The following is a 27,255-nucleotide window of genomic DNA, read 5'->3' as shown; positions in this document are numbered from 1 at the left end:
GGCAAATTGTTGAGTTTTCCCCAGGTGGTTCACCTGTCCTCCAATTGAAGCTATTTTTAGTATCAAATACCGCGGCTTATAAATTGATGGAGACAGGAGACTGGAACCCAGTGGAATTCGTTTTGCGGGCGCGGCCTTGTCAACGGTGCTGAAAGTTACTGTAGATATCTCAAGCAGTCGAATGGGACAGGATTTTTTGGCATTAGCAAATCAGTGTTAAAATATCTATATAGGAAATTTTATAATCTTTTTATGCGTGGAACGAAGCTTTTGGATTACAAGGAGCCGTTGTGTTTATTTTAAAAAAGGAGTGGCACCCGGCAGTCGTGGGCCTATCCTGAGTTTGAGAAATGGCTGGAGATCACGATCGACAATATAAGTTGGTAGTTGTTGGTGGTGGAGGCGTTGGAAAGAGTGCATTGACAATCCAGTTTATTCAGTCACATTTCGTGCAAGATTATGATCCAACTATCGAAGATTCGTATAGAAAGCAGTGCGTTATTGATGACAGAGTTGCACACCTGGATAGTGAGTATTGAATGATTTTAGTTTCTCTTGGGCGGTGCTCAGTTCCTTGTGTTGGGCGGAGCCTCCAATTAGTTTTGCCTACAGCTCTATTATGCTACTAAATTTCTCAGGCTTCATAGCATCAGCAACAAAAATATGCTGGCAGGTTGTAAAGGCAGGCACGTCCACTCTTTTTGGAAAAATCTTCCTTTATCCTTCGCCCGACATATAATTGGGCGTATCACGTGTAGGCCAATTTTGTCATTCCAATGTGTTTCTTAATCTCTTTGTTTATTAAAAGCTTTATTGAATTTACTGGTAAGTCTTAGTGAAATGTCATTTTTGGTTTCAGTGAACAAGATTTAGGGTAGAAGGATCAGTTAATATTAAAGTTTCAAAGTGGCTTTTAGGCCTAAGTAGAAAATGATATTCCGAAATCGAGGGTTTATTAGAATGAGTAATTTTTCCATGGTGCCTTCCAAAATCTAAAAATCATGTCATCTGGACCTTATTTTGACACAAAAGGTGAATTTTCAAGACATTATATAAGATTTTATTTAAGGAGATGTTACAATTTTAACATTGACTCTAGATATATATATTTGAATTAAAGTTAGATTCTTTTATAAATCTAAATTTTATATTGAACATGATTGTTGAAAAATATGTTCCCAAGCACAAATTTAATCTTGATGTTTTCAAATCATGTCCAATACAAATAAAATAAATTTTTGATATATTCTTAAGAATCAAATAAATATTATGTTTACAAACTGCCCCAAAGCGTAAGAATGGTAATTTTCAGCCTTTATTCTGTAAAGTTCTATATTTAGAAGGAGAGTTTTACATTTCTAAATCTGAGTTATACAATCAAAAATTTTACTCCAGGTGTGAATTTTAATTGCATCAAATATGCACAGTGTGGCAGATGCAGACATAAGAACACCCAAACATTGCACACCAAATTTTTGAATTGCAATAGAAATAAGTGATTGTAATTTTATATTAGAAGGTGTGTTTACATGTCATGCCATTAGGAAAACATGTTTTTATATAGTATATATAACCCAGTTTTTTTCTGGGGGGAATAATGAAATTCTAACCTAAAGAGGAGCATGGAATGGCAGGTGTGCCCATTGATGACAATTTTTTTCTGAAATAAAGGCTTACCACCTTCTGTTTTTCACAATAAGGAAAGGTCTGGTGTATATATTTTGACTAATTGGTCTATCCTTCCAAAGTAAAATAAATCCAAAAATTTCCAGATATATATTTACTGGTTATAGGTATATCGGTAAAAGAGAGGGGCAGTGTGGGTAAATGACTTGGCCTTGGGTGATTGCTTGAAAGCACAACCCGATAGCTTAGTGGCAGAGCACTTGATGTACAAAGTCAGGGATCGTGAGTTCGAGCGTCGCTCGGGCCGGTTATTTTCCTGCACCATCTATTAGTTAGATATATATATATATTTAAAATTTACCTTATTCATGGTTGTCCATAAGTCTTTTAGCAGGTGAGCAGTAAACAGAGCAGTAATTTCGGGTTAACTATCCATAGATAAATGTGAATAGAAAGAAAGGAAAATGGATTTCAAGGCTTGAGTAATTTGCTTTTTGAACAGTTAAGAATAGCAACCTCTCCATCATATAACAGGAACCTGGGGGGGGGGGGGGGAACAAGAGCTATAGCTCTCCGTATTTTTAGGAAGGGTTTTGCAATAAAACAGTCCAGGTTCAATGATTTTAACCTGAACAGTTTTTTTAATTTTTTATGATTTTGGCTGTAGATTTTCTTGTCAAATTCAAACTATTGATAAGGGCTAAGATCTGTTGCATTAAATAGTTGCACATTTTTATGTTTATTAACAAATAATTGTCAAAGCTCATCCTGAGAGCTGACTGTTCTTGTTAAGATTTTGAATATATACTTAATCAATATATTTATATATATATATTATATATACCTAATAAGTTGTTGCATGACAAAACCCTATGAATATATTTATGAATGAATTTTCGTCTTTTTCAGTTTTGGATACTGCAGGGCAAGAGGTATGGCTGCCTTATTTTTTTACTTTGTAGTGATTTGAAAGTAACTTTCTGTCTCAATTGGAAAATTCTTTAAACTTCAATCTGGTTAAAATTTATAGCTCCTGCAAAGTTATAATTTTGTTTCAAAGCAATTTTTTGTCAAATTTTGTGGCAAAAGTGCATCAGGCGATGTTAAAAAACATATCAAGCTTGTGTTAATCTACTCTGGATTTCATACTTGTTGTGATCACCAGGCAACTTTACACACAATTGAAACACAAAGTAACTACTTAGAGCAGTCCTGTTCTGTACAGCCACTCTCCTATATATACCAAAAGTCTAAAAATGTATTTGAGTTCATCTGTGGTCAGTAGCAAACAGAAAATCTCATGTACTGTGTACATCCTTAAAACATTCAATATTTACATTCACTATCTGATGCCAGTGCTACAAGGCAATATCTTAATTGCTATAAAATGTTTCTTCTAACAGGAATTCAGTGCTATGAGAGAGCAGTACATGAGAACTGGAGAGGGTTTCTTGCTTGTTTTCTCTGTTACTGATAGATCAAGGTTTGTTTATAACATCATTTTATCACTTGAATTATTGTGTGTCTTAGATACAGTTTACATATTTGTTAACAGCTTATTTTCAATGGAAAAAGGTGTGAAATTGGAAGGGTGGAAAATATTGAAATTGAAAGGGTGGAAAATATTGAGACTAAAAGAAAATTTTGGATAGTGATAAAGGGAAGAAGAGGGAAACAGAAGTAATTTTGAGATGAACAGAGGAAATATAAAATAAAAAAGCAAAACAGAGCGTCAAAAAAAAGCTTAGTGATTTGAGCATATATAAAGTGCATACAAATATAAATTGAAATATTGGAGAATGAAAGGTGGATGGTAAGATAAAAATTTGAAATGTTCTTGTACAGTGTACAGAGCTCATCCAGAAGCACATGGATTGCAGGAATTTTCATTTGTTTTACTAAAAAGGTTTTGGTTTTATTATCTGTTTTCTTAGTTACATTTTGGCCATGCAATTTTATTGGTTGAGCTATATACTAAAAGTTGTAGGATTAATGGAGAGTGATCTGAAAGGAAATTGGTCAGAAAATCCATCTAGCAATGCCACTGCAAGACTATTGCTATGTTATATATATATACACTCCTTAAGCAAATTTTGTAAGCTTTATACGGAAAACCATATCAAAAGAAAAACCACACAATGTTTGAACAATAGTAGATAAAGTAAAGTTTTTCTGTTATTATGGGTCAGTATTTTTCCAGGCTGTGGTGTAGTTTGATTGCAATTTGGTTTGCTGTGAATTTTTTTCAAGATGTAAGCTCTATATATATATACCATACAAGATTTAGTTTTGATATGGCTGTTTTTTCAACAATGTATTAACTGTTCTGAATTCCTCCTTAGTTTTGATGAGATACCAAAATTCCACAGACAAATATTAAGAGTAAAAGACAAGTAAGTAGTATATTTATATATATATATAAATATAAATATATTGTTCATTTTTTGTTCATTTTTCAATATATTCAATTTGAAAAAGCAAGTTTATATATTTTCATGTAGTTATATTTCTGGCTTTGGTTTTGTGATGTTGAAGAAACATTTTTGCAAAACGTTTTTTTGCTAAACTTGTCCAGACTTTAATTTATTTAGTTGCTAAATAAATAATTTTTAAAATTTGTATATATTTATTAATTTATATTAAGTGTATATAGCATGATTACGACCTACGGCCGAAACTAGTCAGCAGTCATCTCATATATTTTTTTACTAGTACCTATGTCTTACTTTTGTTTGATATATATATATTATTAAGTGTATATATAATATATACTAAAAAATATATATATATATATTATATATATAACCTATTATTAAGTCACATGCTTGTTCAAATCAAATTAATCCTCAGTTATTTCAAATTGTTGAATTGCCATTGCAAAGAACTTCTCGAGATTTTCCTTGCCTTGATAAGTCTTGGTTAGTATAACCTTTTTATTTGCAATTTCAGAGATGAATTCCCAATGATACTTGTTGGAAACAAATCTGATTTAGACCATGAACGAACAGTAAGTAATCTGTTTTTTGACTTCCATTACATAGCCCTGGTCTCCCTGTTATCTTGAAAGTTTTATCTCCAGTCACAATCACCATTTATGTATGATCTATTGCTTTTTACATCGCTCTTCTCAGGATCTTAATTTAATCAATTGCCAATATTTGAAAGCATTATAGAATCCAGGTGATCGGCAGCTACAACCATTGTGTTCTACATGCCAAAGTATGATGTTGTGATTGTGTAATTAAAAGCAATACGTCCCATTGTTCCCAGAATCTTTTTTCATGGCCACAGTATTCGTGCATCCTCAGTTTAATGCAGAAAAAGCAAATCAAAATGAAGAACCACAATAGCATACTTTCCCTGAGCAAGCTGCTGTGAGTTTTGTTTTGGTGTCAAACATTTAAGTAAGTTTCGATTGTTTGTAAAGATTAGGCATTTTTCGTCCTGTTCACCCACAATAAGTAATGTCAGATACTAAAATGGCAGAGGAAGACCGTCTTTTAAGATAGGCTTTCAAGTTAGAATAAGCCAATCACAGAAGGGGCAGACTGCCTTTAAATGTGAGTAAGTGTGTTTCCTGATGCTCTATCTCAATGTTGGATGAAGTAACCACATACCCCTTGCCACACTAATCTCTTACTCTGCACAACTGACAGCTTTCAAACCTTGTTACAGTTAGGGAAGAGTGTTCGAATGCTGAGAACTTAGCAGGTTTTTATCAGGCCCTTGCGTAGCAAAGTGTAATCAAGGGTGGGTGGCTGCCCCCAAAAGCAAAAAAAATAGTGTCTGTGAAAGCCTCAAGTCAACAATAAGCTTATGCAAATTGTAAAACTTATAAATTTTTCAAAAAGGACTTTTTTACAGCATTCTTAAGAGTCCAAGAATTTCCCATGGAATGCCCCTGATCCTCTGTCACTCTGCTAACCTGTAGAGAGATCCCTGATCCCCCCCCCCTGTCTTGATACTGCATATGAGACAGGTGGACCTGGGAGTTGTAGAATTACCTACACGTTCTGGAATGCTTTGAAAACGAGAAATGCTCCGCAGTAATTTAGGTTATCATACACTGACGAGTGTTACTATCAATATGAGATACAATGGACTAGCGTGAATAGGCTCCAAATTGCAAAAAGGAGACAGTTATCATATAAATATTGGTTGTGTTGTGTCATATTTGAGGCTTTTTGCTGTCTCTAGAATTTATTCAGTTAAAAAAAGGTTGACGACTTTGACAAAACGAGAAAGATGAAAACTAAAGGAGGTGTGCTATTTGCTTTGACTGCAAACAGGCAACCGTATTTGTCAATCAAATAGAACATTTCGATTGTCTGGCTGACGTGTCATTGCATAGATCTAGAAGTATTTCCTGGTAATCTCTCTGTTCTTTTGTAACGTCCGTCAAGCAACCATAATCTGCCTGTAGGTCCACAGCTTTGACTTTTTATAGACATTAACTTTAGGGCATTTCCATTGGTTTTGAATCTGATGGTTTTTCCTGCTCCATAACACGAGGAATTTCCTTGCCTGTTATTATTTTTTTGCATATTCCTATTTTATTGCTTGCCCAGGCTTGCTTAATCGTGTATTCACATTGGGAAGCTGCAAAGCTCTTTTTATCCTTTCGTGCACGTTAAATACTCGAAAGTTCATCAGGTCAACGACAGAAAGGTCAACTAGGGCTAATTATTGGTGTGACAATGAAAAACATAAATTACGCTATTCTGACGCTATTGTAACGAAACCTCACGTGTATCTAGTTACTACTTGAAACTGATTTTGGTGTTACTAAACACCCGTAAAATAAAGGAAAATAAATCAAAGATAATTGGTTTAGAAGTCTTTTCTGCCAGATTTCTTTCCTACAAGAAACAATTTTGCAAGTACAGGAAAACTTGTTTTGCTCTTGACAACTGTACAGGATCATGTCTGAAACATGTCCCTCTTCTTAACAAAGGGATTGCTCCCCTTCTCCTTCAGGAAGGAGGAGGCCTCTACCAATGGGTTATTGTGTTTTTAAACTCAATATTAAAGTTTGCATGAACGACTTACTCAATACAAAAACTACGAACTACTCTAGTAACATGACAAGGGCGATACTATGGAGAGCAGAAGGCCCGAACTTCCCCATGGGCAATATAGAAATATGTGAAATGCTTTAAAGATGATTTTTAGTTGGATTTGGATTATGGCTTCACACGGGATAATTTGCTTGCTCTTTTATGGTCAACACTGTGACGTAGGGTGGGATTAAGGGCAATCTGCTTGACATGCTATTTCGTTCTATACAAGGCAAATGCATTTGTTTTTCAGTTTTTTGTTTAATAGATTCCAGAAACGTCTCATTTGATTGTTACTATTAAGCAAAGATCCAAAGCCATGGTCGTTAAATAGAACATAGTAGTTTTTGTATAGTTGTGCATAATAGGCCGATCTTATTTTGGTTCTGAACTCACAGTAGCACTTATGGATGTCAGTTAATCAAATATAACTGTTCGATTTTATTTCTGTTTTGTATCCGTCTTATAAACATCTTGTTTACTGCATCTTTATTGAAGCACTGAAGTTGTTGAATACAAATTGATAATGATGCCTCGCAGTTGCACTAGAAGCAGGCCAGCCTCTTTTGGAGTTGTCTCTTGGATGTTACTTTTTGCAGCGAAATCCGTATTCCTAATGACGTCATTTTGCCCATTGCATCCATGAACATAGCCAATCAGAGAACGGCAAATTTGCATGATTTTATCCGACAACATAATCTACGAACATGCCATATGGTATTTAATTAGGCATGCGGTTTAAGCTAGTTCAGAATAGAAAGCTCTTTTGGGAAGCATTTCAGTTTATTGATTTGTCTACTTAGCTGAAGAAATTGATATCAAATTTCAAACTTTGGTTTTGCGGTATTATTTGCCGCGTGTTCTAATGACGAAATTGTCAACCAGCAATGCAACGTCACACGAGGGGCGTGTCTCTGTTTACTCACGTTGCATTGACAAAAGTGGGAAACCTCTTTCTTCATGTATCCTTATTGAAACATGGAGATTAAGCAGGGTGTGGACCCACAGCTCGTGGATTTATTAGTGGTGGGAATCTGACTACCTTTTCTTCTTTTCTCATACTCGAAGTACAAAATCCGAATTTGGTTCTTCTGGATCATATAAAATGAAATTTTTTTAGTTTCTCTCTTTTCTTCGATCAAAAATGAATTTTTAACGAATCACGAGAGCTAATATGTTATAAAATCTGATGGCGTTGTATTCATTCGACTACTGAACCTGTGAGAGCCCTTTTCCATGAGAGTCTTGTCGTCTGTGTTGTCAACTGTATCTCTAAGAATTTTCTCCCCAATTTCTAAGAATTTAGAATTTTTCTTCCGGAATTTTACGATCAGATTCTCTAATTTCACCTTATTATTGCAAGCCAGTGTCTTGCCAGTGCCTGATGAAGGGTTAAGCTCGAAACATTGTACCAAATATTCATTTCTTGTACAAAGTCGTTATTTTATTTTATCAAATTTTGTTCATTTCGACATTCAACAGGCACAACTTCGTTGATTATCAGTGTCTTCTGGGTTTGTGCTTTGGCATGCAATCCTGAGAAGCATAAGCCTTTCGCTCCATGCCGCCATACACAGACGCAAAGTAGTCCGGCACATCTCTAATCCGGCACATATTGAGTCCAGCCCATATATGCTGCCTAGGTCCTTGTCTCTTATCCAAGCTTCGTAAAGGGTGAAGGTTTGCTATCAATCTCAAATTTTTCATAATTCTGTATCTCAAATAAGCACAAAAAGTACTCAAGTCTTAACTCACATTGTTTACATCTCTTATAGGTCGCACCGTCAGAACTCAAGGATCTTGCACAGCAACTAAAGATACCATATTTAGAAGCCAGTGCAAAGCAGCGAATCAATGTAGATACCGCATTCCACGACCTTGTGCGAGCAATTAGGTATGTTATTTGACTACTCTTGAATTGAGCAAACTGAATACAGCCGGTAGAGCACCTTTATTCCTCCCCAGAATATGACAAAACCGGGCAATATCCATGCACACAGATATGGTCTCATGCTGTAGGGGGAGAAGGGCACAGGGAGGGGGGCTGTGCCCCCTTAAATGAGAATTTTGACAACAACTTGCCCCCTTGGCTACAGTTTTTCCAAATGATGTTTTGAAAATTTGGCATATTTATAACTCAGTGAGCTTGATTTTGTCCAAATATACTGTTTGTTCTATATCTGTTTTCTTGTTTAAAAGTCCTCCCCTTAGGTATGGTTCTTGCTCGAGTTTGCCCACCCTAGCTGACATCTACAGCTACGTGGTTGCAATGAGAGATTTCTTTTTTTCCTAGAAAATGCTTTTATTACTTCCATTTTTCATTAAAGCTATATTTCGTCAAGGGGTTACCATGAAAGTTTTGAGATGGACAACATCGATTTTTCAGTGTAGTGAATACTACAGGTTTTCGCCATAAAACCGGCAAGATTCTAGGTTTAAGTAACTTGTGGGCACTGACCCTCGCCCTGCCTTAACCATCTCTTGGAAACACACAAGTCTTTAAGTTTCGCTATTTGGTGTATAGAACAAGCCGGTTTTAAATTGCTACTCGAGTTTCACGTTTAACACGTTGAAAAGGTAACTAAATATGCAGTATCTATTGATGACAAACTGGCAAACAGTAATTTTCATGGGTTTTTAGTTTCAAAGAGCTATTGTTTTGCTGAGAAAACTTTTTAGCGTGGCTTCTGAAAGTTTCACTAAGACCTTCATTGCCTCCCTTTCTGGAGGTTGTAAGAAGGCAACCGTTTTCTTGTTCCTCTTTTGAACAGAGAAATTCACAAATATAGTATTCTTTAGAGATTCGATCCTGCCTCTAGTTCACTCAACTTAAATTTCCTCCACCCTTTTTTCCTCAGAAGGTATAACGAAATTCCAGACACACCAATCAAGTCGAAAAAGAAGAAGAAATGTGTAATTATGTAACCTTATTTGCGAAATATCCTATTAGATTTTAATCATTTTATACTTGAACTAGCATCGAATCAAAGTTGTCATGAAAATTATACTACTTTAAGCGCCTTTTCCCCGTGAATTACAGGAGGTTTGAAAATAATTTCGTTTGTACTGAAAACAAGCTGATCATTATTCGTAGCATTTACAGTACAAGTTATGTATGCGTTTATTCCAGCGAGAAGATAGTTAAGGTTTTTGGTTATAACCAAATTCCTATCCCAGTAAAATTGAGAAGTTTTGTCCTGCGTGGTATTACAGTCTAATTATACAAAACCCACAACGCATTCTAAGTTCGAATTTGCAAGACAATTTTATCATATCCCATATTTTTGGGAAATGATGTACCTCTTAAAAATTGCCATTAAAAATTGCCAGTAAGTGACAGAAATAAGAACTCGTTGATTGTCGGATTATGTTTATTGAGTTGACTCACATTTTCTGGTTCGATCATTTTCGTTTTGAGCTGGTTTGGTATTAAGAAGATGAAGAGATATTAGAACGGAGTGGGAATTTCGCGTTCCTTTAACTGCGCCAACGAGGTTTCTTAAGTGCACTGCTCTGCCTGTGCACCCAAACTCGTATCGAGATATGCATCGAGAATGAAGCCATTTTAATGTGTAAACAATCCACCCACCCGACCTATGTGTTATATTTGTAGCAGCGGCAAATAATTTAGGTCTTACCGTATCCACGAGACATGTTGTTATCTTATACTTTTATATACAGTTTATTTCTCATTTTTCAACCGATGACGTAATTTTGTTAGTAGGAATCGATTTTTTATTCTGCCAGAAGCAAATGTATAAGAATGTAAACTCCTCCTGTGATCCTTTTAGATTTATGGCCGTGGTTTAAGTATCTTATTTACACACTTAACCATTAAGTTGAAAATCTTGCGAGATTTAGTAAATTGTACTATTAAAGGTTAGCTAGTTTTTGTTTAATTAACCGTCGTTAAAGCGCATAATATGAAGTTTAGTTTGTTTGTGAAAAAATTAATTTTACTTGTCCAGGGAAAAGCTGTAGAAAGGTCAGTAGTGTCCAGTTTTCCTATTTGCATTACCTCCACTGCAGAGGTAGCCTATATTAGAAAGCGTTGCCCCGTTTTCAAAGTCTTTGTTTTTGTTTTCTTAGGGTACAGATCTAGTTAGCAATGACAAATGCAAGTGAAAATGCCAGTTCACTGGTTTAGGATAGCGCAATACTTCTATGCTATGCTGACGGATTTGGAGCAAAATTGATTTCATTAATTCGTTTGCAGAATATATGTTACTGTCGGATATGGTAGCATTCATGTTTACCGCAGGTTTCGAATCATTTCGAATCATTTGTCATCTGGCCAGTTTTTGTATGATTCAACTGCGAGAAACTTGCCGGCAGGTTTCGAGATTGCTGTGATCAGTAGTGTGAAAATTTCTGCTGTCCTTATCATATAACAAATAGTGACCTGTGAACGAAATATTTTGAGTTCTTATTTCAATCTCTTGCATTTAGGACAAGTTTAGACAGAAAGATAAGATTGTCTGTTTTATTATGGTGTTATAGTGAACCTCGACCATCTTCGGTTTTTTCGCACCACCAGTGTTTGGGGCTCATAAGTCTACACCATTAACCCCATCACGCAACCATTTGCGATTGACCTAAATCCGTAAAGAGATCCCCTGATAATCCGGAAAATCCGTCACGAAAGTTTCATGAATCCAACCGTGATTAGACGTTCCATGACGATGTCAGTAATTAACTGCGAAATCGACTAGTAATCCTGGGCAAGTCATTAATCATCTTTTGTATGAAAGCTCTTCACCTGCATTGTAAATTGAGTATTCACTTCTTGGTCGCTTTCGATATATCTTAAATGCTGCTGTTACAATCTTTAGATATTGTTAAAAATTCAGTGATACTTTACGCTGTTTTTGAAGTATGATGATTTTCAGATTCATGTCTCTGTCCTTTTCTTCAGTTCTAGTATCGTTGGGAAATTTTGCTTTTTCCACCCCGATTTTTTTCCAATTCTGTAAGACAACATGCAAGCCTGGGGTAGGGGACATTCAGCCAGTCCCAATATTCTATGGGCTACGCAAATAAATTAACTAAATATCTTCTCTCCTTTCTTGAATATCAAAGAGCTGTACACCAAAAGTACTTGTATATAACCACTTAATCTAATTTCTGTTGTAGGTTATCAAACCGTCTCAGTCTAGAACTTAAAAGCATGAAAGAGTCCTACTACAATGCCTAGAAGTTTTCCCTAATCTTAAGTCATATCCCTACTATTTCCTCCAGTTCAATGTTGTTATCTATGCTATTCAGCTGTTTTTGCTTAGAGCATCTGACCAATTTAATAGAGGTGTGGATGGGAAGGTGTCGAATTTGCGTAAAACCAAGCAAGGCATTAGGCATTTGTCTTAACTGCTCTATAAAATTGTTAGAATTCAATTTCTCCAATTGTCATAGGCACCCCATTGCTAGCTCTCCAAAAATGACAAGCATCCCATTCTGGACATGAAGTTCAAGTTTATATCAATATTATTGTTGGAGATGCATGCCATTATTTCGTAATAAGAGTAATCTGATAGATCATAATATGCAGTCTATTGTGGATGGGGTTTGGTGTTTGACAGCAGGTTGGGAAGTTAGTTTTCAAGGAGACAACTAATTGTTTTAAGAGAGGCTTGTGCCCCCTCTAAATAGATAATCTTCTTATACTCTCTTTGTATGTAAGGCTTGTAAGATAACACAAGATTGAGACACTTTGTTCTTCTATGTCAAAGAGGGAGAGGGGTAGAAATAAACAAGCTGTTGGAAAAAACCTGCAACCTCGCACATAGGAGGCAAGAATGCCAAATACTTTAACACTAAAAAGAGAGAACACCTTTGCAAGACTGTCCAAATATTATGTAAAACAGCAAGTTATCACTCATTTGATTTAAATTTTCTATTGCAAATTCATCAGTAAATTTGGATCGGGGTCTGTAATTTTGAATTAAATAAAAACATCTGGACAGGGTTCTAGACATTTGGCTCAAGTTCACCAAATTTTTGAAAAGTTTAAAAGTTCATTTATTGAAGATTGTATAAGTCAGCTCCCCTTTACCCAGCTAACAAGAAAAATTACCATTTTTATATCTTGCTATTGTGTTTGACTCATTCTACACCATTATATGGAGGTGTTCTTGCTATCCATAAATAGAGGCCATGTGTCTGTTTCTTCCTTAGGGTCCCAGATACCTCTGTAACCCCACTGAATAGTGCACAAGGTAAAACATGTGAACAAGAGACTTCTAAGATGTCATACGAAAATCAATGATTGAATAGGAAATATACAGTATTGCAAGATTTGCCTAAAGCATAAAATCTAACTAGGATTCAAAGACAGAGTCACTTGAGGCTCTGGCTGCAGTCTGTCATTTGCTTATTAGTCTTATCTCTCCCAGTTAAGCCCCAAATCTTGGCAACGCCAGTTCCAAACAAACAACTAAATGTCACTGCCATTTCTACACTTGAAACCACTTCTTTAAAGTTTCCGGTATTTCTCTTTCAGGGGGCTTTTCATCTGGAGCGGTAACCATTTCATCTTCTGTTTCTTCTGATTTTTCAAATAATTCAGGGTATTTAAATGTTTCCTCTGCCTACAGAAAAGTGATAATAAATGCTTTAACAAATATCAATGAGCTATCTTTCAATCTTAGGTGTGCATTTTGCATTGAATGGTAAAAAAAGATAAAGTGTACAAGGAACTTTAATTTAGCCAGTTTCGTAAACTTTCATTAACTATTTCTTACGATAAGATAAATAAACTATTTTGATTTATGAGTTTTGGAAATCAAACAAAATCAAAAACCTTGCCTAACCTCAATGAAATAAATTCTTTGCGATAAGTATTGATGGATTTGTTATCAATTACAGAAAGAATTTTATCGTCCTCACCAAAGTAACATATGCAACTTTGAAATCAGGGTATTTCTTCTTTGTTAAAGAACCATCCAGTTTCATTATTGTCTGTCTTTTTCCTAAACATAAAATTTATATGTTTTTAATCTAGCAAAAAAATCTAGAAAAGCAGTTATTGCATTTCATCAAACATTAGATCTTAGACATTTCCCAAAGATGAAGTGGTCAGGTTGCTGCAACATTAAAATTTGCAAATCAGATTTTATTTCATTAACAATAATTATAAGGTCACAGTGCAATTATTCAGCCACCTTTATTATTTCATTCCAGTGTCAATTATCGTGTTTAAGTGTTGTTTGTAGTATGCTGTTTTAATGTAATGTAGTATGTTCCATATAATATTAAAAACCCTTTTCTTGCATATCAATTTTATCTATAAAGATTAAACACACATATACGATGATGAAAGAAAATATCAACAAATAGCAGCATCGTATAACAAATTAGAAATTAAACAGGAGAGCACCAAGTAATGTTTCAACACACCTAGTTGTATTCTTGTGTTGACTCTGTGGACTTTGACATTGTATATTTTTTCTATGTAATTCTTTATATCAACTCTATTCATGCTGAAGAAAAGAGAACATCAGTTCCTTTAAAATCAAAGCAGTGGTCTTACAAATATTGAAATTGGGTTTGGACGCAAAAGAAACAATAAGTTGAAAGAAAGTGGTACATATTTCTTTCAAAGGAGCTAATCCAAAGAATGCCCTATGTTAAACCCTAACCCTTATTCATTAAAGGTATCTTGATATGTTTGAGGTATTTTATGCACTAACCCAAGACATGGTGGTGTGTGGCCTCATCTTTTATTATGCATAGCATAAATGGCAACTAAATGAAATTTGAGCTGAACGGTGAACTGCGCAAGTGCAGGTATGCACTTTGAGAAAGTATTTAAATAATATTTACTAAAATGCAGTCAAATTCAAAGGAATTCCATCCACAGATAGGCTTTTGGGGCCATTTTTCTGGAAAACTAGCTGCAGAAAAGTTTTTAGAGCGACTGGACACTGGAGAAGGTTTAAACCTGATGTGTAAGCCATTTTTAAAGGCTCATATACTCACTCCATTGACACATGCATTTGTACTTGATTTTCAGGGATTTCCTTCCCTGGCCTTACTACCTTCACAAACCAGTTGGGTAGAAATATTCTTGCTTGAAGCCTTGGAAATCTAACTACGCCTCTACTGTACGACATTTTGGAAACAGCCACATTGGAGTAGCCTCAATTTTAAACCATACTGGAGTAGCCTCTATTCGAAACAGATATTTGGTTCGAAAATGTCGTCCATACAGAAGTAAACTTGCGTAGCGAAAGATGATTTAAGCATTTCGTGATGGGTTTGGCAACAGAAAGAATATTCTTGTTTGCCCTTGCCTTTAATGGCTTTACATATTTTGCCAAGGTACGTAAATATATATGTGATAAATAAATAATTCACCTCTTAGAATTGTCATACCTACTCTGTATTTGTTATATGTTACGTTTATAGTAATTAACTTCCTTTTACATTGTTTATACTTATGCTTGGATTATTTCTAATTTGCAACAAGTGTGTGTATCCAGTGGAATTTCAAATAAAACTGAACTGAACTGAACTGAATACCACTATCCATATATGCCTATGTATGGTAGTCTTGAGGAATGGCCTACCTTACAACAAGCATCATTACCGTAATTTCTTCGAATAGAAGCCACCATCAAATAAAACCTGCCTTTATAGCGAAGCTGCAGTTCTGCTCAATTTTTTTAAAGATAGAACTGCTCTCGAAGCCGCACTTATTATATTCTATTCGATTGTGATGCTGGACTCTCACAAAAACAAGGATTAGTTTCATTTTGCGGAAATGTCTATTATATTATCTTGTAACATTATTTATTTATTCTAATCCGTCTCTAACAATGATCATAATCATAACAAACTCAAATCTAATGCAAAAAAGGTTTCAATAGGAAACATATACTGCCCTTAAATCCAGGATGCATTCCATGTCGCTACCAAATCCTAAAGATCTTTGGAGTAGAGTTAATGTTTCTTGGCATGACATTGGCATGGGATAAGCATCTGTCGGCGTATACAGACACTGCAGAGCAGGAGAGGGGGGCTTTGGCCCCCCACTTTTTGCAAAGAGTGCCAAATATTAAGTAATAAACTACCAGCAAAGCCTCTTTTTATACCATTTTACCCCTCCTCTCCTTTTTTAGACCACCCACTTTTCTCAATGCTCTGCGGTGCCTGGTATGGTGTAGACTTTAATTTTGATAATATTGCATATGGATGCACAAAAAGCTTTTTCTGTGTTTGTTTGATTATGTACACTACTGCATCATTGCCAATGTATTAATAAATTGCCTAAGAAGTATTGGAGGGTGGGAGTCATCATAATGATTCCACATGGACATTGACATACACCTAGCCTTTTATTGGCGTACCTTTGTAGTGAGGTTTACATGCACATCCTGGCCTTAAATAGAAACCACCCTTAAATAGAAGCTGAACTTTTTGACAAAAGTTTTGTAGAAGCTGAGACTTCTATTCAAATAGTCAATTGAAATATGGAAAGATTAATAGTTTTGGCTTGCTTAAGTACCACAACTGTCTATATTTTACTGATAATTAATTGTTTCATACTCACTAAAAATGCAATCAAACATGTTTGTTCAATATTGCAGGGGAGCATCAGCACAAGTTATTTGTTTGTGAGTAGCACCGCATTGGGCCTAAAATTAAATCATGATTAGGTAATTTGGTTGTTGGGACAGGGGTATACAGTGTCTTTGGTTTGGGTCATGCCCTGTTTTGTCACCTACTCATAAGCCCTATTTACACTAGAAAATCTAGTTTGGGTTAAAGTGGTCCAGGTTAAACCCACTTTCCTGTCCAAATGTGGTGTCTCATCTGCATGCTTTATACTAATGTCGTTGAATTCAAAATGGCCAGGGCTGGAGATGGCATTTTGCTAAAAGTGGCTTTTTTTTAATATATTTGGAATTATGCAATAGATGAAAGATCCTTGTATACAAATTGATAACAATTTCAATGGTAAGGTTGGCAATATTTAAGCTCTATTTCACACACACAAACTTTGGAATGTTGGATGAACTTTGTCAGGCCTCCCTGTCGAATTAACTGGAATTAGGCAATCAATTCCAATTTCTGCTTGTTAATGGGTTGCTCCACCTGTCACAGGGCTGTTCAGGCCTGGCCGTTTGAGGCGAGCGATAGCTCGCGCTCGCCTCCACGCTCCCCTCGCAACCTGAGGCGAGCTATGAATTGCTCTCCTAAAAAGAACATGAAGGAAGAATCGCTCCCCTAAAATTTCCTATTCAGAGAATTATGAAAACGCACGAGGGTTAATTGGTTTATTTTTGTAACAGCGATTTCTCCTGTCATTGCATTTATTGCAATTAACTTTTTGCTTGTTGGGCGGTTTTTTATGATAGGCATAAACTTCAATCTATTCTGAAAAGGATAGTTAACGGGAAAGTATGTTTGTAGCGGTTAGAACCTTTCAATCTTAATAAAACAGGAATATTTTTGGAAGGAAAGTCGAAGAAATTGGCAGGAATTGTAGATTGGGGATATATTAAGACAGCAGGTCCCTTCCAGCAATAGAAACAAAACTATCCCTCAAAGAGAACAAGGTACTCTGTCTTGCACATCAAAAACGACAACCAAAACATGGAATTCAACTATCCAGCGGCATTTACTGAAAAACCCATAATTGGGTGAAAACTATAACGGCAACATGTTTGGCATAATTGGCAAAGCCTGATCATCGTTCCATCTAGCAGTTTGTGAATCTATCTACTATATAAACATGACGAACCGCTTTTGTGTAGACATAAGTGAGTTCGTTTTCACCTTAGGACTCCGTTGGTAACATTTTCAATAAGAAAGCGGCACTGATTGGACAACCTCAACAGTCATGTGCTCGCGCTTTCTGATTGGCCTATTTCGATCCAAAACTGGGTATTTTAGCGTAGAGTTTTCCATCTATGTTTTGACGTTTTATTTTCTGAAGAGTGCTAGACGTATAACTTCAGCTTGTTTTAAATTTTTTTTTTAAAGCCATTTTCAAATTCTGTACAACAAAAAGATTGTTTTGCAAGATAATTGTTGTTTTTGTGTTGTGCCAGCTTTACATGAAACTGAAAGAGTCTGTTCTTTTAAATACTTCAATTAAAGGGGGTGCCTAAGTCACGGTTAAAGCAAATGCAAATTGAAAGAAGTAAAACAGCATACTCCTGACTGCGGCTATCACATCAAGGCAACCGACAGATACTAGAGGGGCTTATTAAGTCATCTGTCGATTTTCTTTAAAGTACATTCTATGTGTTACTGATTTAGCTCACCTCAGCAAATGAGGGGAGCGATTCACAGCTCACCTATAAAAATACAAACGGCCAGGCCTGCTGTTCCATTTGTTATAAGGTTGTTCTGCTGGTTCCTCATTTTATAAATGGTGAGCAAAGTGGCTATTGCTACAGAGTTATGCCATGAAAAATAATGCAGAGGCAAGAATATACTTCTGTACTTATGTAAAGATATTGCAGAGGCAATGAGGTTGTGACAGATGTAAAAATGATAATAGATTTTGCTCCAAAATTTGCTTATGAGGCTTTGTTATGAGAGGGGTTGATCTTTAAAGAATAAAACCAACTTTTCTCCTGAGTTCTGACAGCACTTCACTGTCATTGCTCTATCCTCAATGGAAGTATATGGCTTTGCAATTTCTCCTTGATTATTTTGTTGATCTTGTCAAAAGCTGCAAGTCTTACATCCCTTTTAAGACCTGTAAAAAACCTGTAATGCTAAACATCTATTTTGTCACAACATTTCTGATATTGTGGAAAATATAGCATGGTTGTCTCCTTTTTAACTAACTTTTACACTTTGAGAGGAAAGACTTAAAAGGTTACTTTTAAATTCATTTTTTTAGTTGTTCGGTATTAGATGGGAAAACTCTTTCAATAAGTTATTGGACTTAAAAATGCCTTTTGAGTTGACACTTGACTTTGACTAATTGATTAGACTTTATTTTCTGTTTTATTTCAGTTTTAATGTTGTTATGTTATGCTCAAATGTATGAAAAAATGACAAATGTTTGTAAGATTTTTGACGGAATATCTCAGTTTTTTAAGCTTTGTACATATGAAAGTATATGTGGGATGTTAATGGTGACAGTAAATTTTTTAATTTTTCAGGCACAGTATGATGATGTGAGATGCAAATGTGTTTGTCCAAAAGAAATTGGTACAAACAAGACAAATGTCCATATAAAGACAGTAGAGGCTGATCAGTGCAAATGTGAACACATTGTGCAGAGAGAAGAGAAGTTCTGTTTGAGATGTCAGTGCTCATATGAAGCAAGGAACACTTTACTAATCAAGGTAAATATCTTTTGGGTATTATACCAAATACTTAAGGCTGATTCTGTTTAGTGCTTTGTACCAATAATTGTACCATGAATCAGTAGTGTAGCAGATTAAAGTTACCTTGTGAATGGAAACTAAGGGCCCTAAACCTTTAGTTTTAGGGCCTCTAGAAGAAATATTTATTTTACTGTGAAGCTGTTATTCTGGATGTGATCAACCTGTTCAAGGGGCCCAAGCCTGCTTGAAATCTTAGTCTTATTGAATGGAAAATCTGTTGATCACCATTTTATGTTTTATCTTTATATTGTTTTACTGAAGCTTATAATTGAGGGGTCCTAAACTGAAAGTTTCCTAAGGGCCTTTGTGATGCTACCGCCCTTCTGGGAGCATTTCTGGGTACACTCCTCTACACCTAGATACCCCACACCCCTGCATCAATAAGCAATAAAATATAATCTAATTTATCAATTGCAAAAAAAGAAAGTACAAAGTCAAGAAATACAGATAACGTCATTTAAAGTTGATTTAAGAAAACAACAAAAGGCGGTGGAAATTATCAGAGCCCAAAACTTCTGGGGAAATTCTGTGATTTTGGCTCTCACTACTGGGGAGCCCATTGGGCCTAATGGGGAATTTTCCCCAGTGGTTGCACTGTTGAAAATTGCTCTGATGGTTGTTCTTTAAAGAATGTGAACCATTTCGATCCATAACTCAACAAAGTTCTTTTTGCTGCATTAGAGTAATGATATTTTTGACAAAAGATAAAAGGCATTTGTATTCCAGTTCCCTAATGCATGGTCTATCTCCATGAATTATTTTAATTTCCGTTATATTTTTATTCCTTCCTAGATCATTATAATTCTTGTTCTGGTCAGCATTGCTGTGCTTTTCATTTACATGGGTTGTTTAATGCTCGTTTCAAGAAATAGAACTCTCAGTGTTGTCTCAGACGAGGTTTGTTACTTTGCAAATAAAGAATGTTTCCTTGTCTCAAATGTAAAAGATAAATTTTTACTTCATTTGGTTTAGCTCAAGGTAGTTAGGACAAGGAATCTGAGCTTTAACAAATGAGAATCGAGACAGTGATGATAGCTTAAGTACAAACTATAATAATGATATAATAATAATAATAATAATAATAATAATAATCATGGTACAATCAAGCGTATCCACTACAAGTGTGGCTCTTCAACTCTAAAATTAAAAGCAAAGTCAAATTACAAGTTTAAAAGCTAAGAACAGTTACATATTTATAAAAAAAGAAATAATACAGAGCAAGGAATACAAATCATATTATGGATTTGCAGGGGGGAGTGGGGCTAACATTTTTTGGTCTGGTATTCAACATTCCTAATGTTGGAGCAGGATGATTACCCATATGATCTCAATTTTGTATCAGGAATTATTTGACAAGAGATATTATATACAAATTAATGTTAAATGTACAGAAAAGAGTTAAACAACCATTTTGTGGTACAAAAGTGAAAAATAAGGGTAGGATAAGGAGGCGTGGTAGCATCAAGTAATAGGGCGGGGCGCTGTTCTATAACAACAACTTTTTAATGTCCTGAAAACTATTTCGGAAGTCAGTTAGTAATAAATACAAATTCAAATATAAAACTAGATCATTAGCTGAAATTTCAAGTATTTGTTGCAGTTCTTTATTTTGCTCAAGAGTTTAATCTATGCTAACTGTACAGTGATTAGAATTCAGAAGAATGAGGAAGGAAGGCTGAGGATTAAGTACTGGAGAGCAAATGTTTATTATCAATTGGTTGTCACATAGAACTACATGATTCTTTTTGCAGAGACAAGAAGAGCTGAAAAATAGGCCCAAGTTTAGACGTAGCACGAGTCTGACTATGCAGGGTATTGATAAAAAGATGGACGAATGGCGAACGAAATTGTCTGCACAAAGAGAAAATGTTTATAGAACACGAACCATGTTGAATTGACGAGCACTGAAAAGATCAAACGTAAATGAATTTTGAGTTTCGTGTTATGTTTTATTTCTTGTTTTATATTTAATGCTATGTGCTATAAATGCCTTTCAGGGCTTTGATTAGCTTTTTAATCACAATTTTTGTACGTCGCATAATAGACTATAATATCAGAAAATATAACTTAAATCAAAAATGTATAATATTATAATTCAGATAATTGTGACTAGAGAAAAATTTATCACCTATAAGACAAAATTTTTTCCTTCGAAAGTATTAGCAAGTTTTGGAAGGGACAACTGCTCAGGGGCGTATTGTAATCTTAATCTTGATATCTATAAACTATTCCCCCAACCCAATGGCGGCGCCAGCTACTACGCTCGGGGGGGGGGGGGAACAAAAGATTGTAAAAACACAGAACAAAAAATACGTTGCCAAAATATTACCCCTCCCCCAACATCTTCTCATCGGATTTAGACGAATTACAAAATTGATCCTGCCGAGAACGGGGGACACGTCCCCCCCCGTGGCGCCGTTACTGCCCCAACCTGTCCCTTAATTACGATACCCTAGTCCTGCATTCTCTTTTGTGGTTTTTGTCACAATGAACTATCTGTGAGCAACTGGAATTTTTTCTCTTCCAAGACTCGGATTTGCATTGTTTTTACACACTATCTGTTGCTCTTTGTAACAATCGAACATTATTAATAAAAGAAGTATTACTGTACTCTGTTATATTGAAATACGATAACCGATATACTATGTCATTGCTCAACGGATTGTGGTGCATTAACCATCCGGCAATGTCGAATTTTAATCATTGCTTCAAATAGAGATAGTGAATTACAAGGATTGCTGATTGGATTTTTTTTAGAGAAGATCTTCCGATAGATATAAGCATAAAGGCCCTGTTTTTTCGAGAAAAGGAACAAGAGAGTGTCCTAGTGATTAAGGAAATCACCTTGTTGGGTTTAAGAGCATACACATCGAGCTTATAATTATTACGCTGTACTTTTCCCAAGACGGGGATGATTTAGTCATTAAATAAATCTACCTTGCTTCTCTCCCCAACATTATTTGGAGGAGAATGATTCGTAAAATTGTGGCATTTTATGAAATAGTAACCATTGAGCTAAAGGCTATCAGTCGCTCAGCTCCTTCTTGCTGTCTACCAGTTAGGTTCCACAGCTATTAGTTTTCTTGTAAGCAAAGTTTGTTCTTGTATAGTCAGCTGGAATTTCACATTTGCAATGAAAGCAGAAGAAATTTACAACAACAACAACTGTAGTACTAAGATACAATGGCTTTAGTATTTAAATTGAGGTAACACTAAAGTGAGGGGTTGAAGAAAATAGATCAGTGATGGTCTCGTTCCCATGTTCGTTCCCATGGTCTGATGGGTACTCGTTCCCATGTTCCCTTTGAAGAAACAACAAATTCACTTGTTCCTGTTGAAATTAAAAAAATGTTCCCTCTTTCCCTAAAACTAGTAATAGTGTTTCTCGTAAACTAGTAAAAATTTATGTTGTTCCCGTGCTCCTGTACCATTTGTTGCCATGTTCCATTGTTCCCGAAAACCCCTGGGAGAGCCTCATAGATGATAAAATGTGCGATAAACGAGAAGCGGGAATTGGTCTTGGATTGAATGGGAAATTGAAATAAAGAAATAACAGAAAGATGGAAATTAGACGATTGTATTGTGCTTCGATTTAACTGGCCTGCTCTGCAAAAAAGAGGGGTCGTTATACATTTTACAATTTTTTTGAGACCTTTGCTCAAATATTAAATGGTTTTTGTTATATTATCCATTAAAGTAACATTAAAGCTCGTTTTGCATACTAATTTTAATGATTCAGGAGGGAAGGGGTTTTTTCAGGGGGGCTTGTTGTAATACAAATAGCTCACTTTCTAACTTTTTCAAGATTTTCAAAGTCATTTCATTACTTAACACTTTTTTCAAGCTTCCCAGTCATTATGCAACTGAGGGATTTTTCAAAACTTTTATCTCCAAGGCAGGGCCTTATTTGTTGTGGTTGTTTATTCGTGACGAGAGAGTGGGGCGATTCGACGGAAGGCATTTTAATATTAGCCTCCTTTCCATCCAGACTGAAATGGCGGCAAATTCCGAAAGGAGGAAAAACACAAATCCGTCTTTGGAGATCTTTCGTTATTTGGAGATTTTTCTTTCACTAAGGTTCATTATACGGCGATTTTGTCTCGCAGATGACCAAGGAAAATCAAGATTATATTTTGAGATTCAGTTCTGGGGCAGAAAATGCTAGATTTATTCTGCAATGCCAATGTCACCTAACGTTGTGGGACAACAGCCAAGTGGTAAGTTTCTGTTATATCTACATATCTATAGGACAATTTTTATAATACATTTGCAATAGCGTAAACAGAGTCTAATTTTTAAAAAGGTTGAATTTTTAAGAAAACTAAGTTGATGTATTGATTGTAGTATTGCGCTGGAAGTCGGAGCATGCTACCTCCCCGTGGGTAGGGCAAGGTTAAGCTAATTGCTATTAGACTGGAGTGATGAAGATATTTAGTCCCCTGTCAGGAAACCAAATCATCTAGCGAGAAATTCTGTTTTTTCTCCATCTTGTGCACATGTACGTAGGACCACTTTGGCACATGTGGCATGGCCACCCATGGAGCAAATGTGGCCTGGAAGCAGGTTTTTAAGCTCCTGTTTTGAAGGAAGTGTTCCAAACTAAACTTTGCTTCAGTTTAGTTTAGTTTTTATTTTGAAATTCCACAACATACAAAATTCATTATACAAAAATATTAAGTTTAATACTATTTATAACTGCAATGCATACAGTAAACTAGAATATAAGAAGACAAAACTTCACAAACAAATGTTACAACCTGATTGCATTTAATTTTATATGGGGAGGAATTTCATTTGTTAGACTAATTGAGGGAAGAGGACCCTCTATACCAAAAACGGTTGCACTTAACCCCCATCAAAAAAGGGTTTGGCTCAAGCACCAAGAGTGCAGTAGCAAGGAGTGAGGGATACTTGTGAAACATCATATGTGAAAAGTAATTGCAAGTTTCATGAGAATAATTTCACAGGCAATAAAGAGTGAAGAATAATATTATATTACTTTTTTCTTAGACTTATTGAAAAATACTTGCAAGCACTGTTGCTAAAAATATTGAACCTTTTCTTTGACAACCTAGCTTTGCAAGTCATTGCATATTGCAAGTCTGCTTGTAACAAGAGAAGAGGATTCAGGAAAACATACTGAGAGAAAATGTGAGTGAGTGGGCATGGTTCAAACCAGCGATCATCTATGTTGTACATTGTTGCCCTACCAACTACCTTTGTATCACTTGCTTACATTTTCTTTCAGTTAATTCCATTTGCATGCTACAAACCGCAGCAATAACCTGCAAGGGTGGACAATTTAATCTCATGTGCATTTAGATGACTGGCTTTTATCTGCTGGAGACCACTTTTTGTTACATAGGGTAACCTCTGGACATCCAAATTTTTGCTCGAAATGGAAATGTCCACCCCTGTTGCCAGGGTTCTGTTTTGGTAAACCACAAGCCAAATGTGGGAGAGCACTGAAAGAGCTGCTGGTATCCTACCAGGGGATCACCTTTTTATCCAAATTGTCCACCCCATGTTTTCAAGTTTAGTTGACATTCTAGTAAAGATGTGAATTGAAAATCAAAACTTTGAATAAATGTTAGACACTTTTTTGAAGGAAGCTGTTGATATGGTTGGAAAAATGCACCAAGTAGTTCTACACTTTGACCTTGTGAAGGTAGACATTTTTCTGAGAGAGAATTTCTAATAAATGTAGAAAAATGGAAATCTTTCAAATTTAAGAAAAGGTGAGGCTAAAATGTTTTTGGATGATCTCACGAACAGTTAGTATGTTAAAATAAGGTGAAAAGGTGGGCTTTGTGTACCATCACTTGGCATCTTTCTTTCCCAATCTCACGCTAGTTGTGATTTTCAAATTGGAAAAGCAAGTTGAATTTTACCTTAAAAATGGAAACAAAATAGAAGCCTAATGCAAAATATGTCAAGATAATGTTTTAGATTGTAAAATTGTCCTCTGGATGCTATGTCTTTAAATCATTAACCACAAAAGAGGGAGGGGACGTATTCTAAGAATTATTTGCAAATTAGAATTATCATACTAGTCTCTGGGATAATCACTGTAAGACCCTGTTTCATACTTCTTCAACATACTAACTAGGGGGAAATTTCCCCTCCAGTCCCAGTGACTTTCCATCGTTTTAAACAATTGGCTATTTTTCTCCTCTTTATATAATCGAAAGGTGAGCCTGGTGGCTAATTTCCTATTAGAAAGCCATGTTTAGCTATTAATTCTGTAAACGAGATGATTTCAAAAGGTTTTCAGATTTTTTAGCGTATTTCTTTTTACTGATGATATATTAGATATGAAACTTTAAATTTCCTGGTTAATTTTGTTTTTATTTTTAGCCCTTTAAAGATTTGTATGGCCTCTTTGCCTGCTATTTCTGCTGGTATCAAAAGATCTTCCAAGTAAGTAAGTCCAAGATTCCGGCAAAACAACTGATGAATAACAAACAAAAAAACTACTATACCCAAGTTCCTTTAATGGGAAAAATTCAATAAATCTACCATCGATGGCAAGTGCCAATTGGTTGGGTCTTTTAATATGTTCACGAAATTAGTCTTCTTAAATAGAGGTGGTAAATAAAAAATTGAAGAATGGCTGATACAGTCTTCAAGCAATTTGTATATTATATCAAGCATTTCATCGCATTAAACGGGTACCATATGAAATGTGACCCCAGCTCTACTCAGTGTTGTAATGTAGCTATTTCAGCTTCGTGAAGAATACTTGATTTTTGACGGGGAAATTCATGGACTTTGATTGAATTACGAAATGAGCAGAAAATTTACGATTTTAAAAGCTTTATTTAACTTGATAGATGTTAGCATTAATATGGATACCATTTTCATTTCTGGTCCCACATTCTAATTTTTTACTTACAGCACTCTTTTTTATATGAACATTTTAATAAGAACACGGATCTTAAAATTTATCGAAGGTAAGAAAATATTAAAAACAAGCCGAGGCTGAGCTACTTTAAAATGTAATTTTAAGCAACATTGTCTCAAAAACGTGGATTTTAGCCATGTGTGGGTGCTTTTTCGGTGAATATTCAAACTTTCAGATGAATGATGGTTGTGTCGCTCACTTTGTTGGCAAATGAGGCCTGAAGAACAAATTAAGAACAAACCAGCCACAGATTTTCGAGAAAATCAAGAACAGCCAGCCTGAACTTCAATTTACTAGTTCTTACAAAAAAGAGTCTACATCGGTCGTTCTATTCCAGGAGGAACATCTGGTTAAGGCTTTTCCAATTAAGTTTCGTTGAGGCCTTTCATTTTACTTATTCTAAATTATGATTCCGCGTGTTTAGATTTTCATAAATGGTGCCTCGCCTAATGTGCAAACTGCTTAAGCAGGACTGCAATACTCTTTTCCTTTTCAATTCCACTTTCTGGCTTCAAAGAAGATTGTTAAAAAGACGCTAGGGCAGGGTTGTTAGCCATAAGATGGCTGAAGAAACGCCTTCTTTGTGCTTATGCCTCACCGCAACCTGGTTAGTTTACAAGTGAAATTCTTGGAAAATGATATGAATCTTTTAAATCCATTTCGAGATGATTATGCATTCGAAAAATATGGATCATTTTTCAAAGAAAAATTCAGGGCTTATCGTTCCCATCCATCATCTTAAATATCTTCGTCTTGGCTAACCTTTAAGGGAGTTCTTTCTGTTTTCCTGAAGAATATAATGTATAATGTTACTTGTTTCTTTCTTTCTTTGAATCCGTTTCTTTATGATAAGTGTACATCATCTCCTGAAATATGATAGAATTGATGGGCTCGTGTGTTACAAGTGCTTTGATCATAACTTGAATCCACGGATGACATCGATACCTTGTTTGTTTGAGTGCCAATGATTTCACAAGCAGATTATTTTCCCAAAAGGTGGAAAGGTGGCGGAGCAGAGTTGTGGAGCAAGGAGCCCGGGGACATGATCTCACCTTGTTAACGTCTGAAGGCAAACTTTTTGACTTTTTGTCAAAGACACAGACAAGGCTCCTGCCCCAGTACTTCCAGCCAAAAAATTTGCAAATACCTGGCTATATTTTTGGAGTTAGGATATATAGTAGATAACATATCTAAGACAGTATTTTTTTAGAATGCTTAATGAAGAGGGAGGAATTACCTCTTAAATCATAGTGACACATCTTTGTTTAAGGTAAGATGTAGCCCACTTAAAGTGACGATCCTCAGCCATATCCCTTAGAAT

General features: G+C 35.5%; 3 protein-coding genes across 4 annotated transcripts; 2 read left to right on the top strand and 1 right to left on the bottom strand.

Annotated features, from left to right (window-relative positions):
* The first annotated feature begins 110 nt into the window (after positions 1-110).
* Positions 111-11,573, top strand: LOC135695930 (ras-like protein RAS2). The gene is made up of 7 exons (XM_065215160.2): positions 111-528; positions 2,536-2,558; positions 3,030-3,109; positions 3,969-4,019; positions 4,576-4,633; positions 8,459-8,577; positions 9,542-11,573. Exons 1-7 carry the CDS (start codon positions 351-353, stop codon positions 9,606-9,608), a joined length of 576 nt encoding a protein of 191 aa, XP_065071232.1. The 5' UTR covers positions 111-350; the 3' UTR covers positions 9,609-11,573.
* A 1,354-nt stretch (positions 11,574-12,927) lies between these two features.
* Positions 12,928-14,818, bottom strand: LOC135695949 (large ribosomal subunit protein uL23m). Its single transcript, XM_065215183.2, has 4 exons — positions 14,658-14,818; positions 14,076-14,158; positions 13,566-13,648; positions 12,928-13,267 (listed from the first exon to the last, which is right to left on the bottom strand). Exons 1-4 carry the CDS (start codon positions 14,789-14,791, stop codon positions 13,133-13,135), a joined length of 435 nt encoding a protein of 144 aa, XP_065071255.2. The 5' UTR covers positions 14,792-14,818; the 3' UTR covers positions 12,928-13,132.
* Positions 14,819-14,842: 24 nt separating this feature from the next.
* LOC135695940 (proton-transporting V-type ATPase complex assembly regulator TMEM9) lies at positions 14,843-22,044 on the top strand. 2 transcript variants are annotated; one of them, XM_065215172.2, is made up of 4 exons: positions 14,843-14,999; positions 18,803-18,988; positions 19,823-19,927; positions 20,782-22,044. In XM_065215172.2, the coding sequence occupies exons 1-4, from the start codon at positions 14,931-14,933 to the stop codon at positions 20,926-20,928; spliced, it is 507 nt and encodes a 168-aa protein (XP_065071244.2). In that variant the 5' UTR covers positions 14,843-14,930; the 3' UTR covers positions 20,929-22,044. The 2 variants fall into 2 exon arrangements, with proteins under 2 accessions (XP_065071244.2, XP_088969646.1); XM_089113520.1 differs by lacking the exon at positions 14,843-14,999 and having other exon boundaries at positions 18,046-18,988.
* The last annotated feature ends 5,211 nt before the right edge of the window (positions 22,045-27,255 follow it).

The sequence above is a fragment of the Rhopilema esculentum genome, chromosome 17, assembly GCF_057945365.1.
Source record: "Rhopilema esculentum isolate cy_ngs chromosome 17, ASM5794536v1, whole genome shotgun sequence".
Taxonomy (NCBI): domain Eukaryota; kingdom Metazoa; phylum Cnidaria; class Scyphozoa; order Rhizostomeae; family Rhizostomatidae; genus Rhopilema; species Rhopilema esculentum.
Note: the sequence above shows the minus strand (reverse complement) of the source record. Positions and strands in the feature narration are given on the sequence as shown.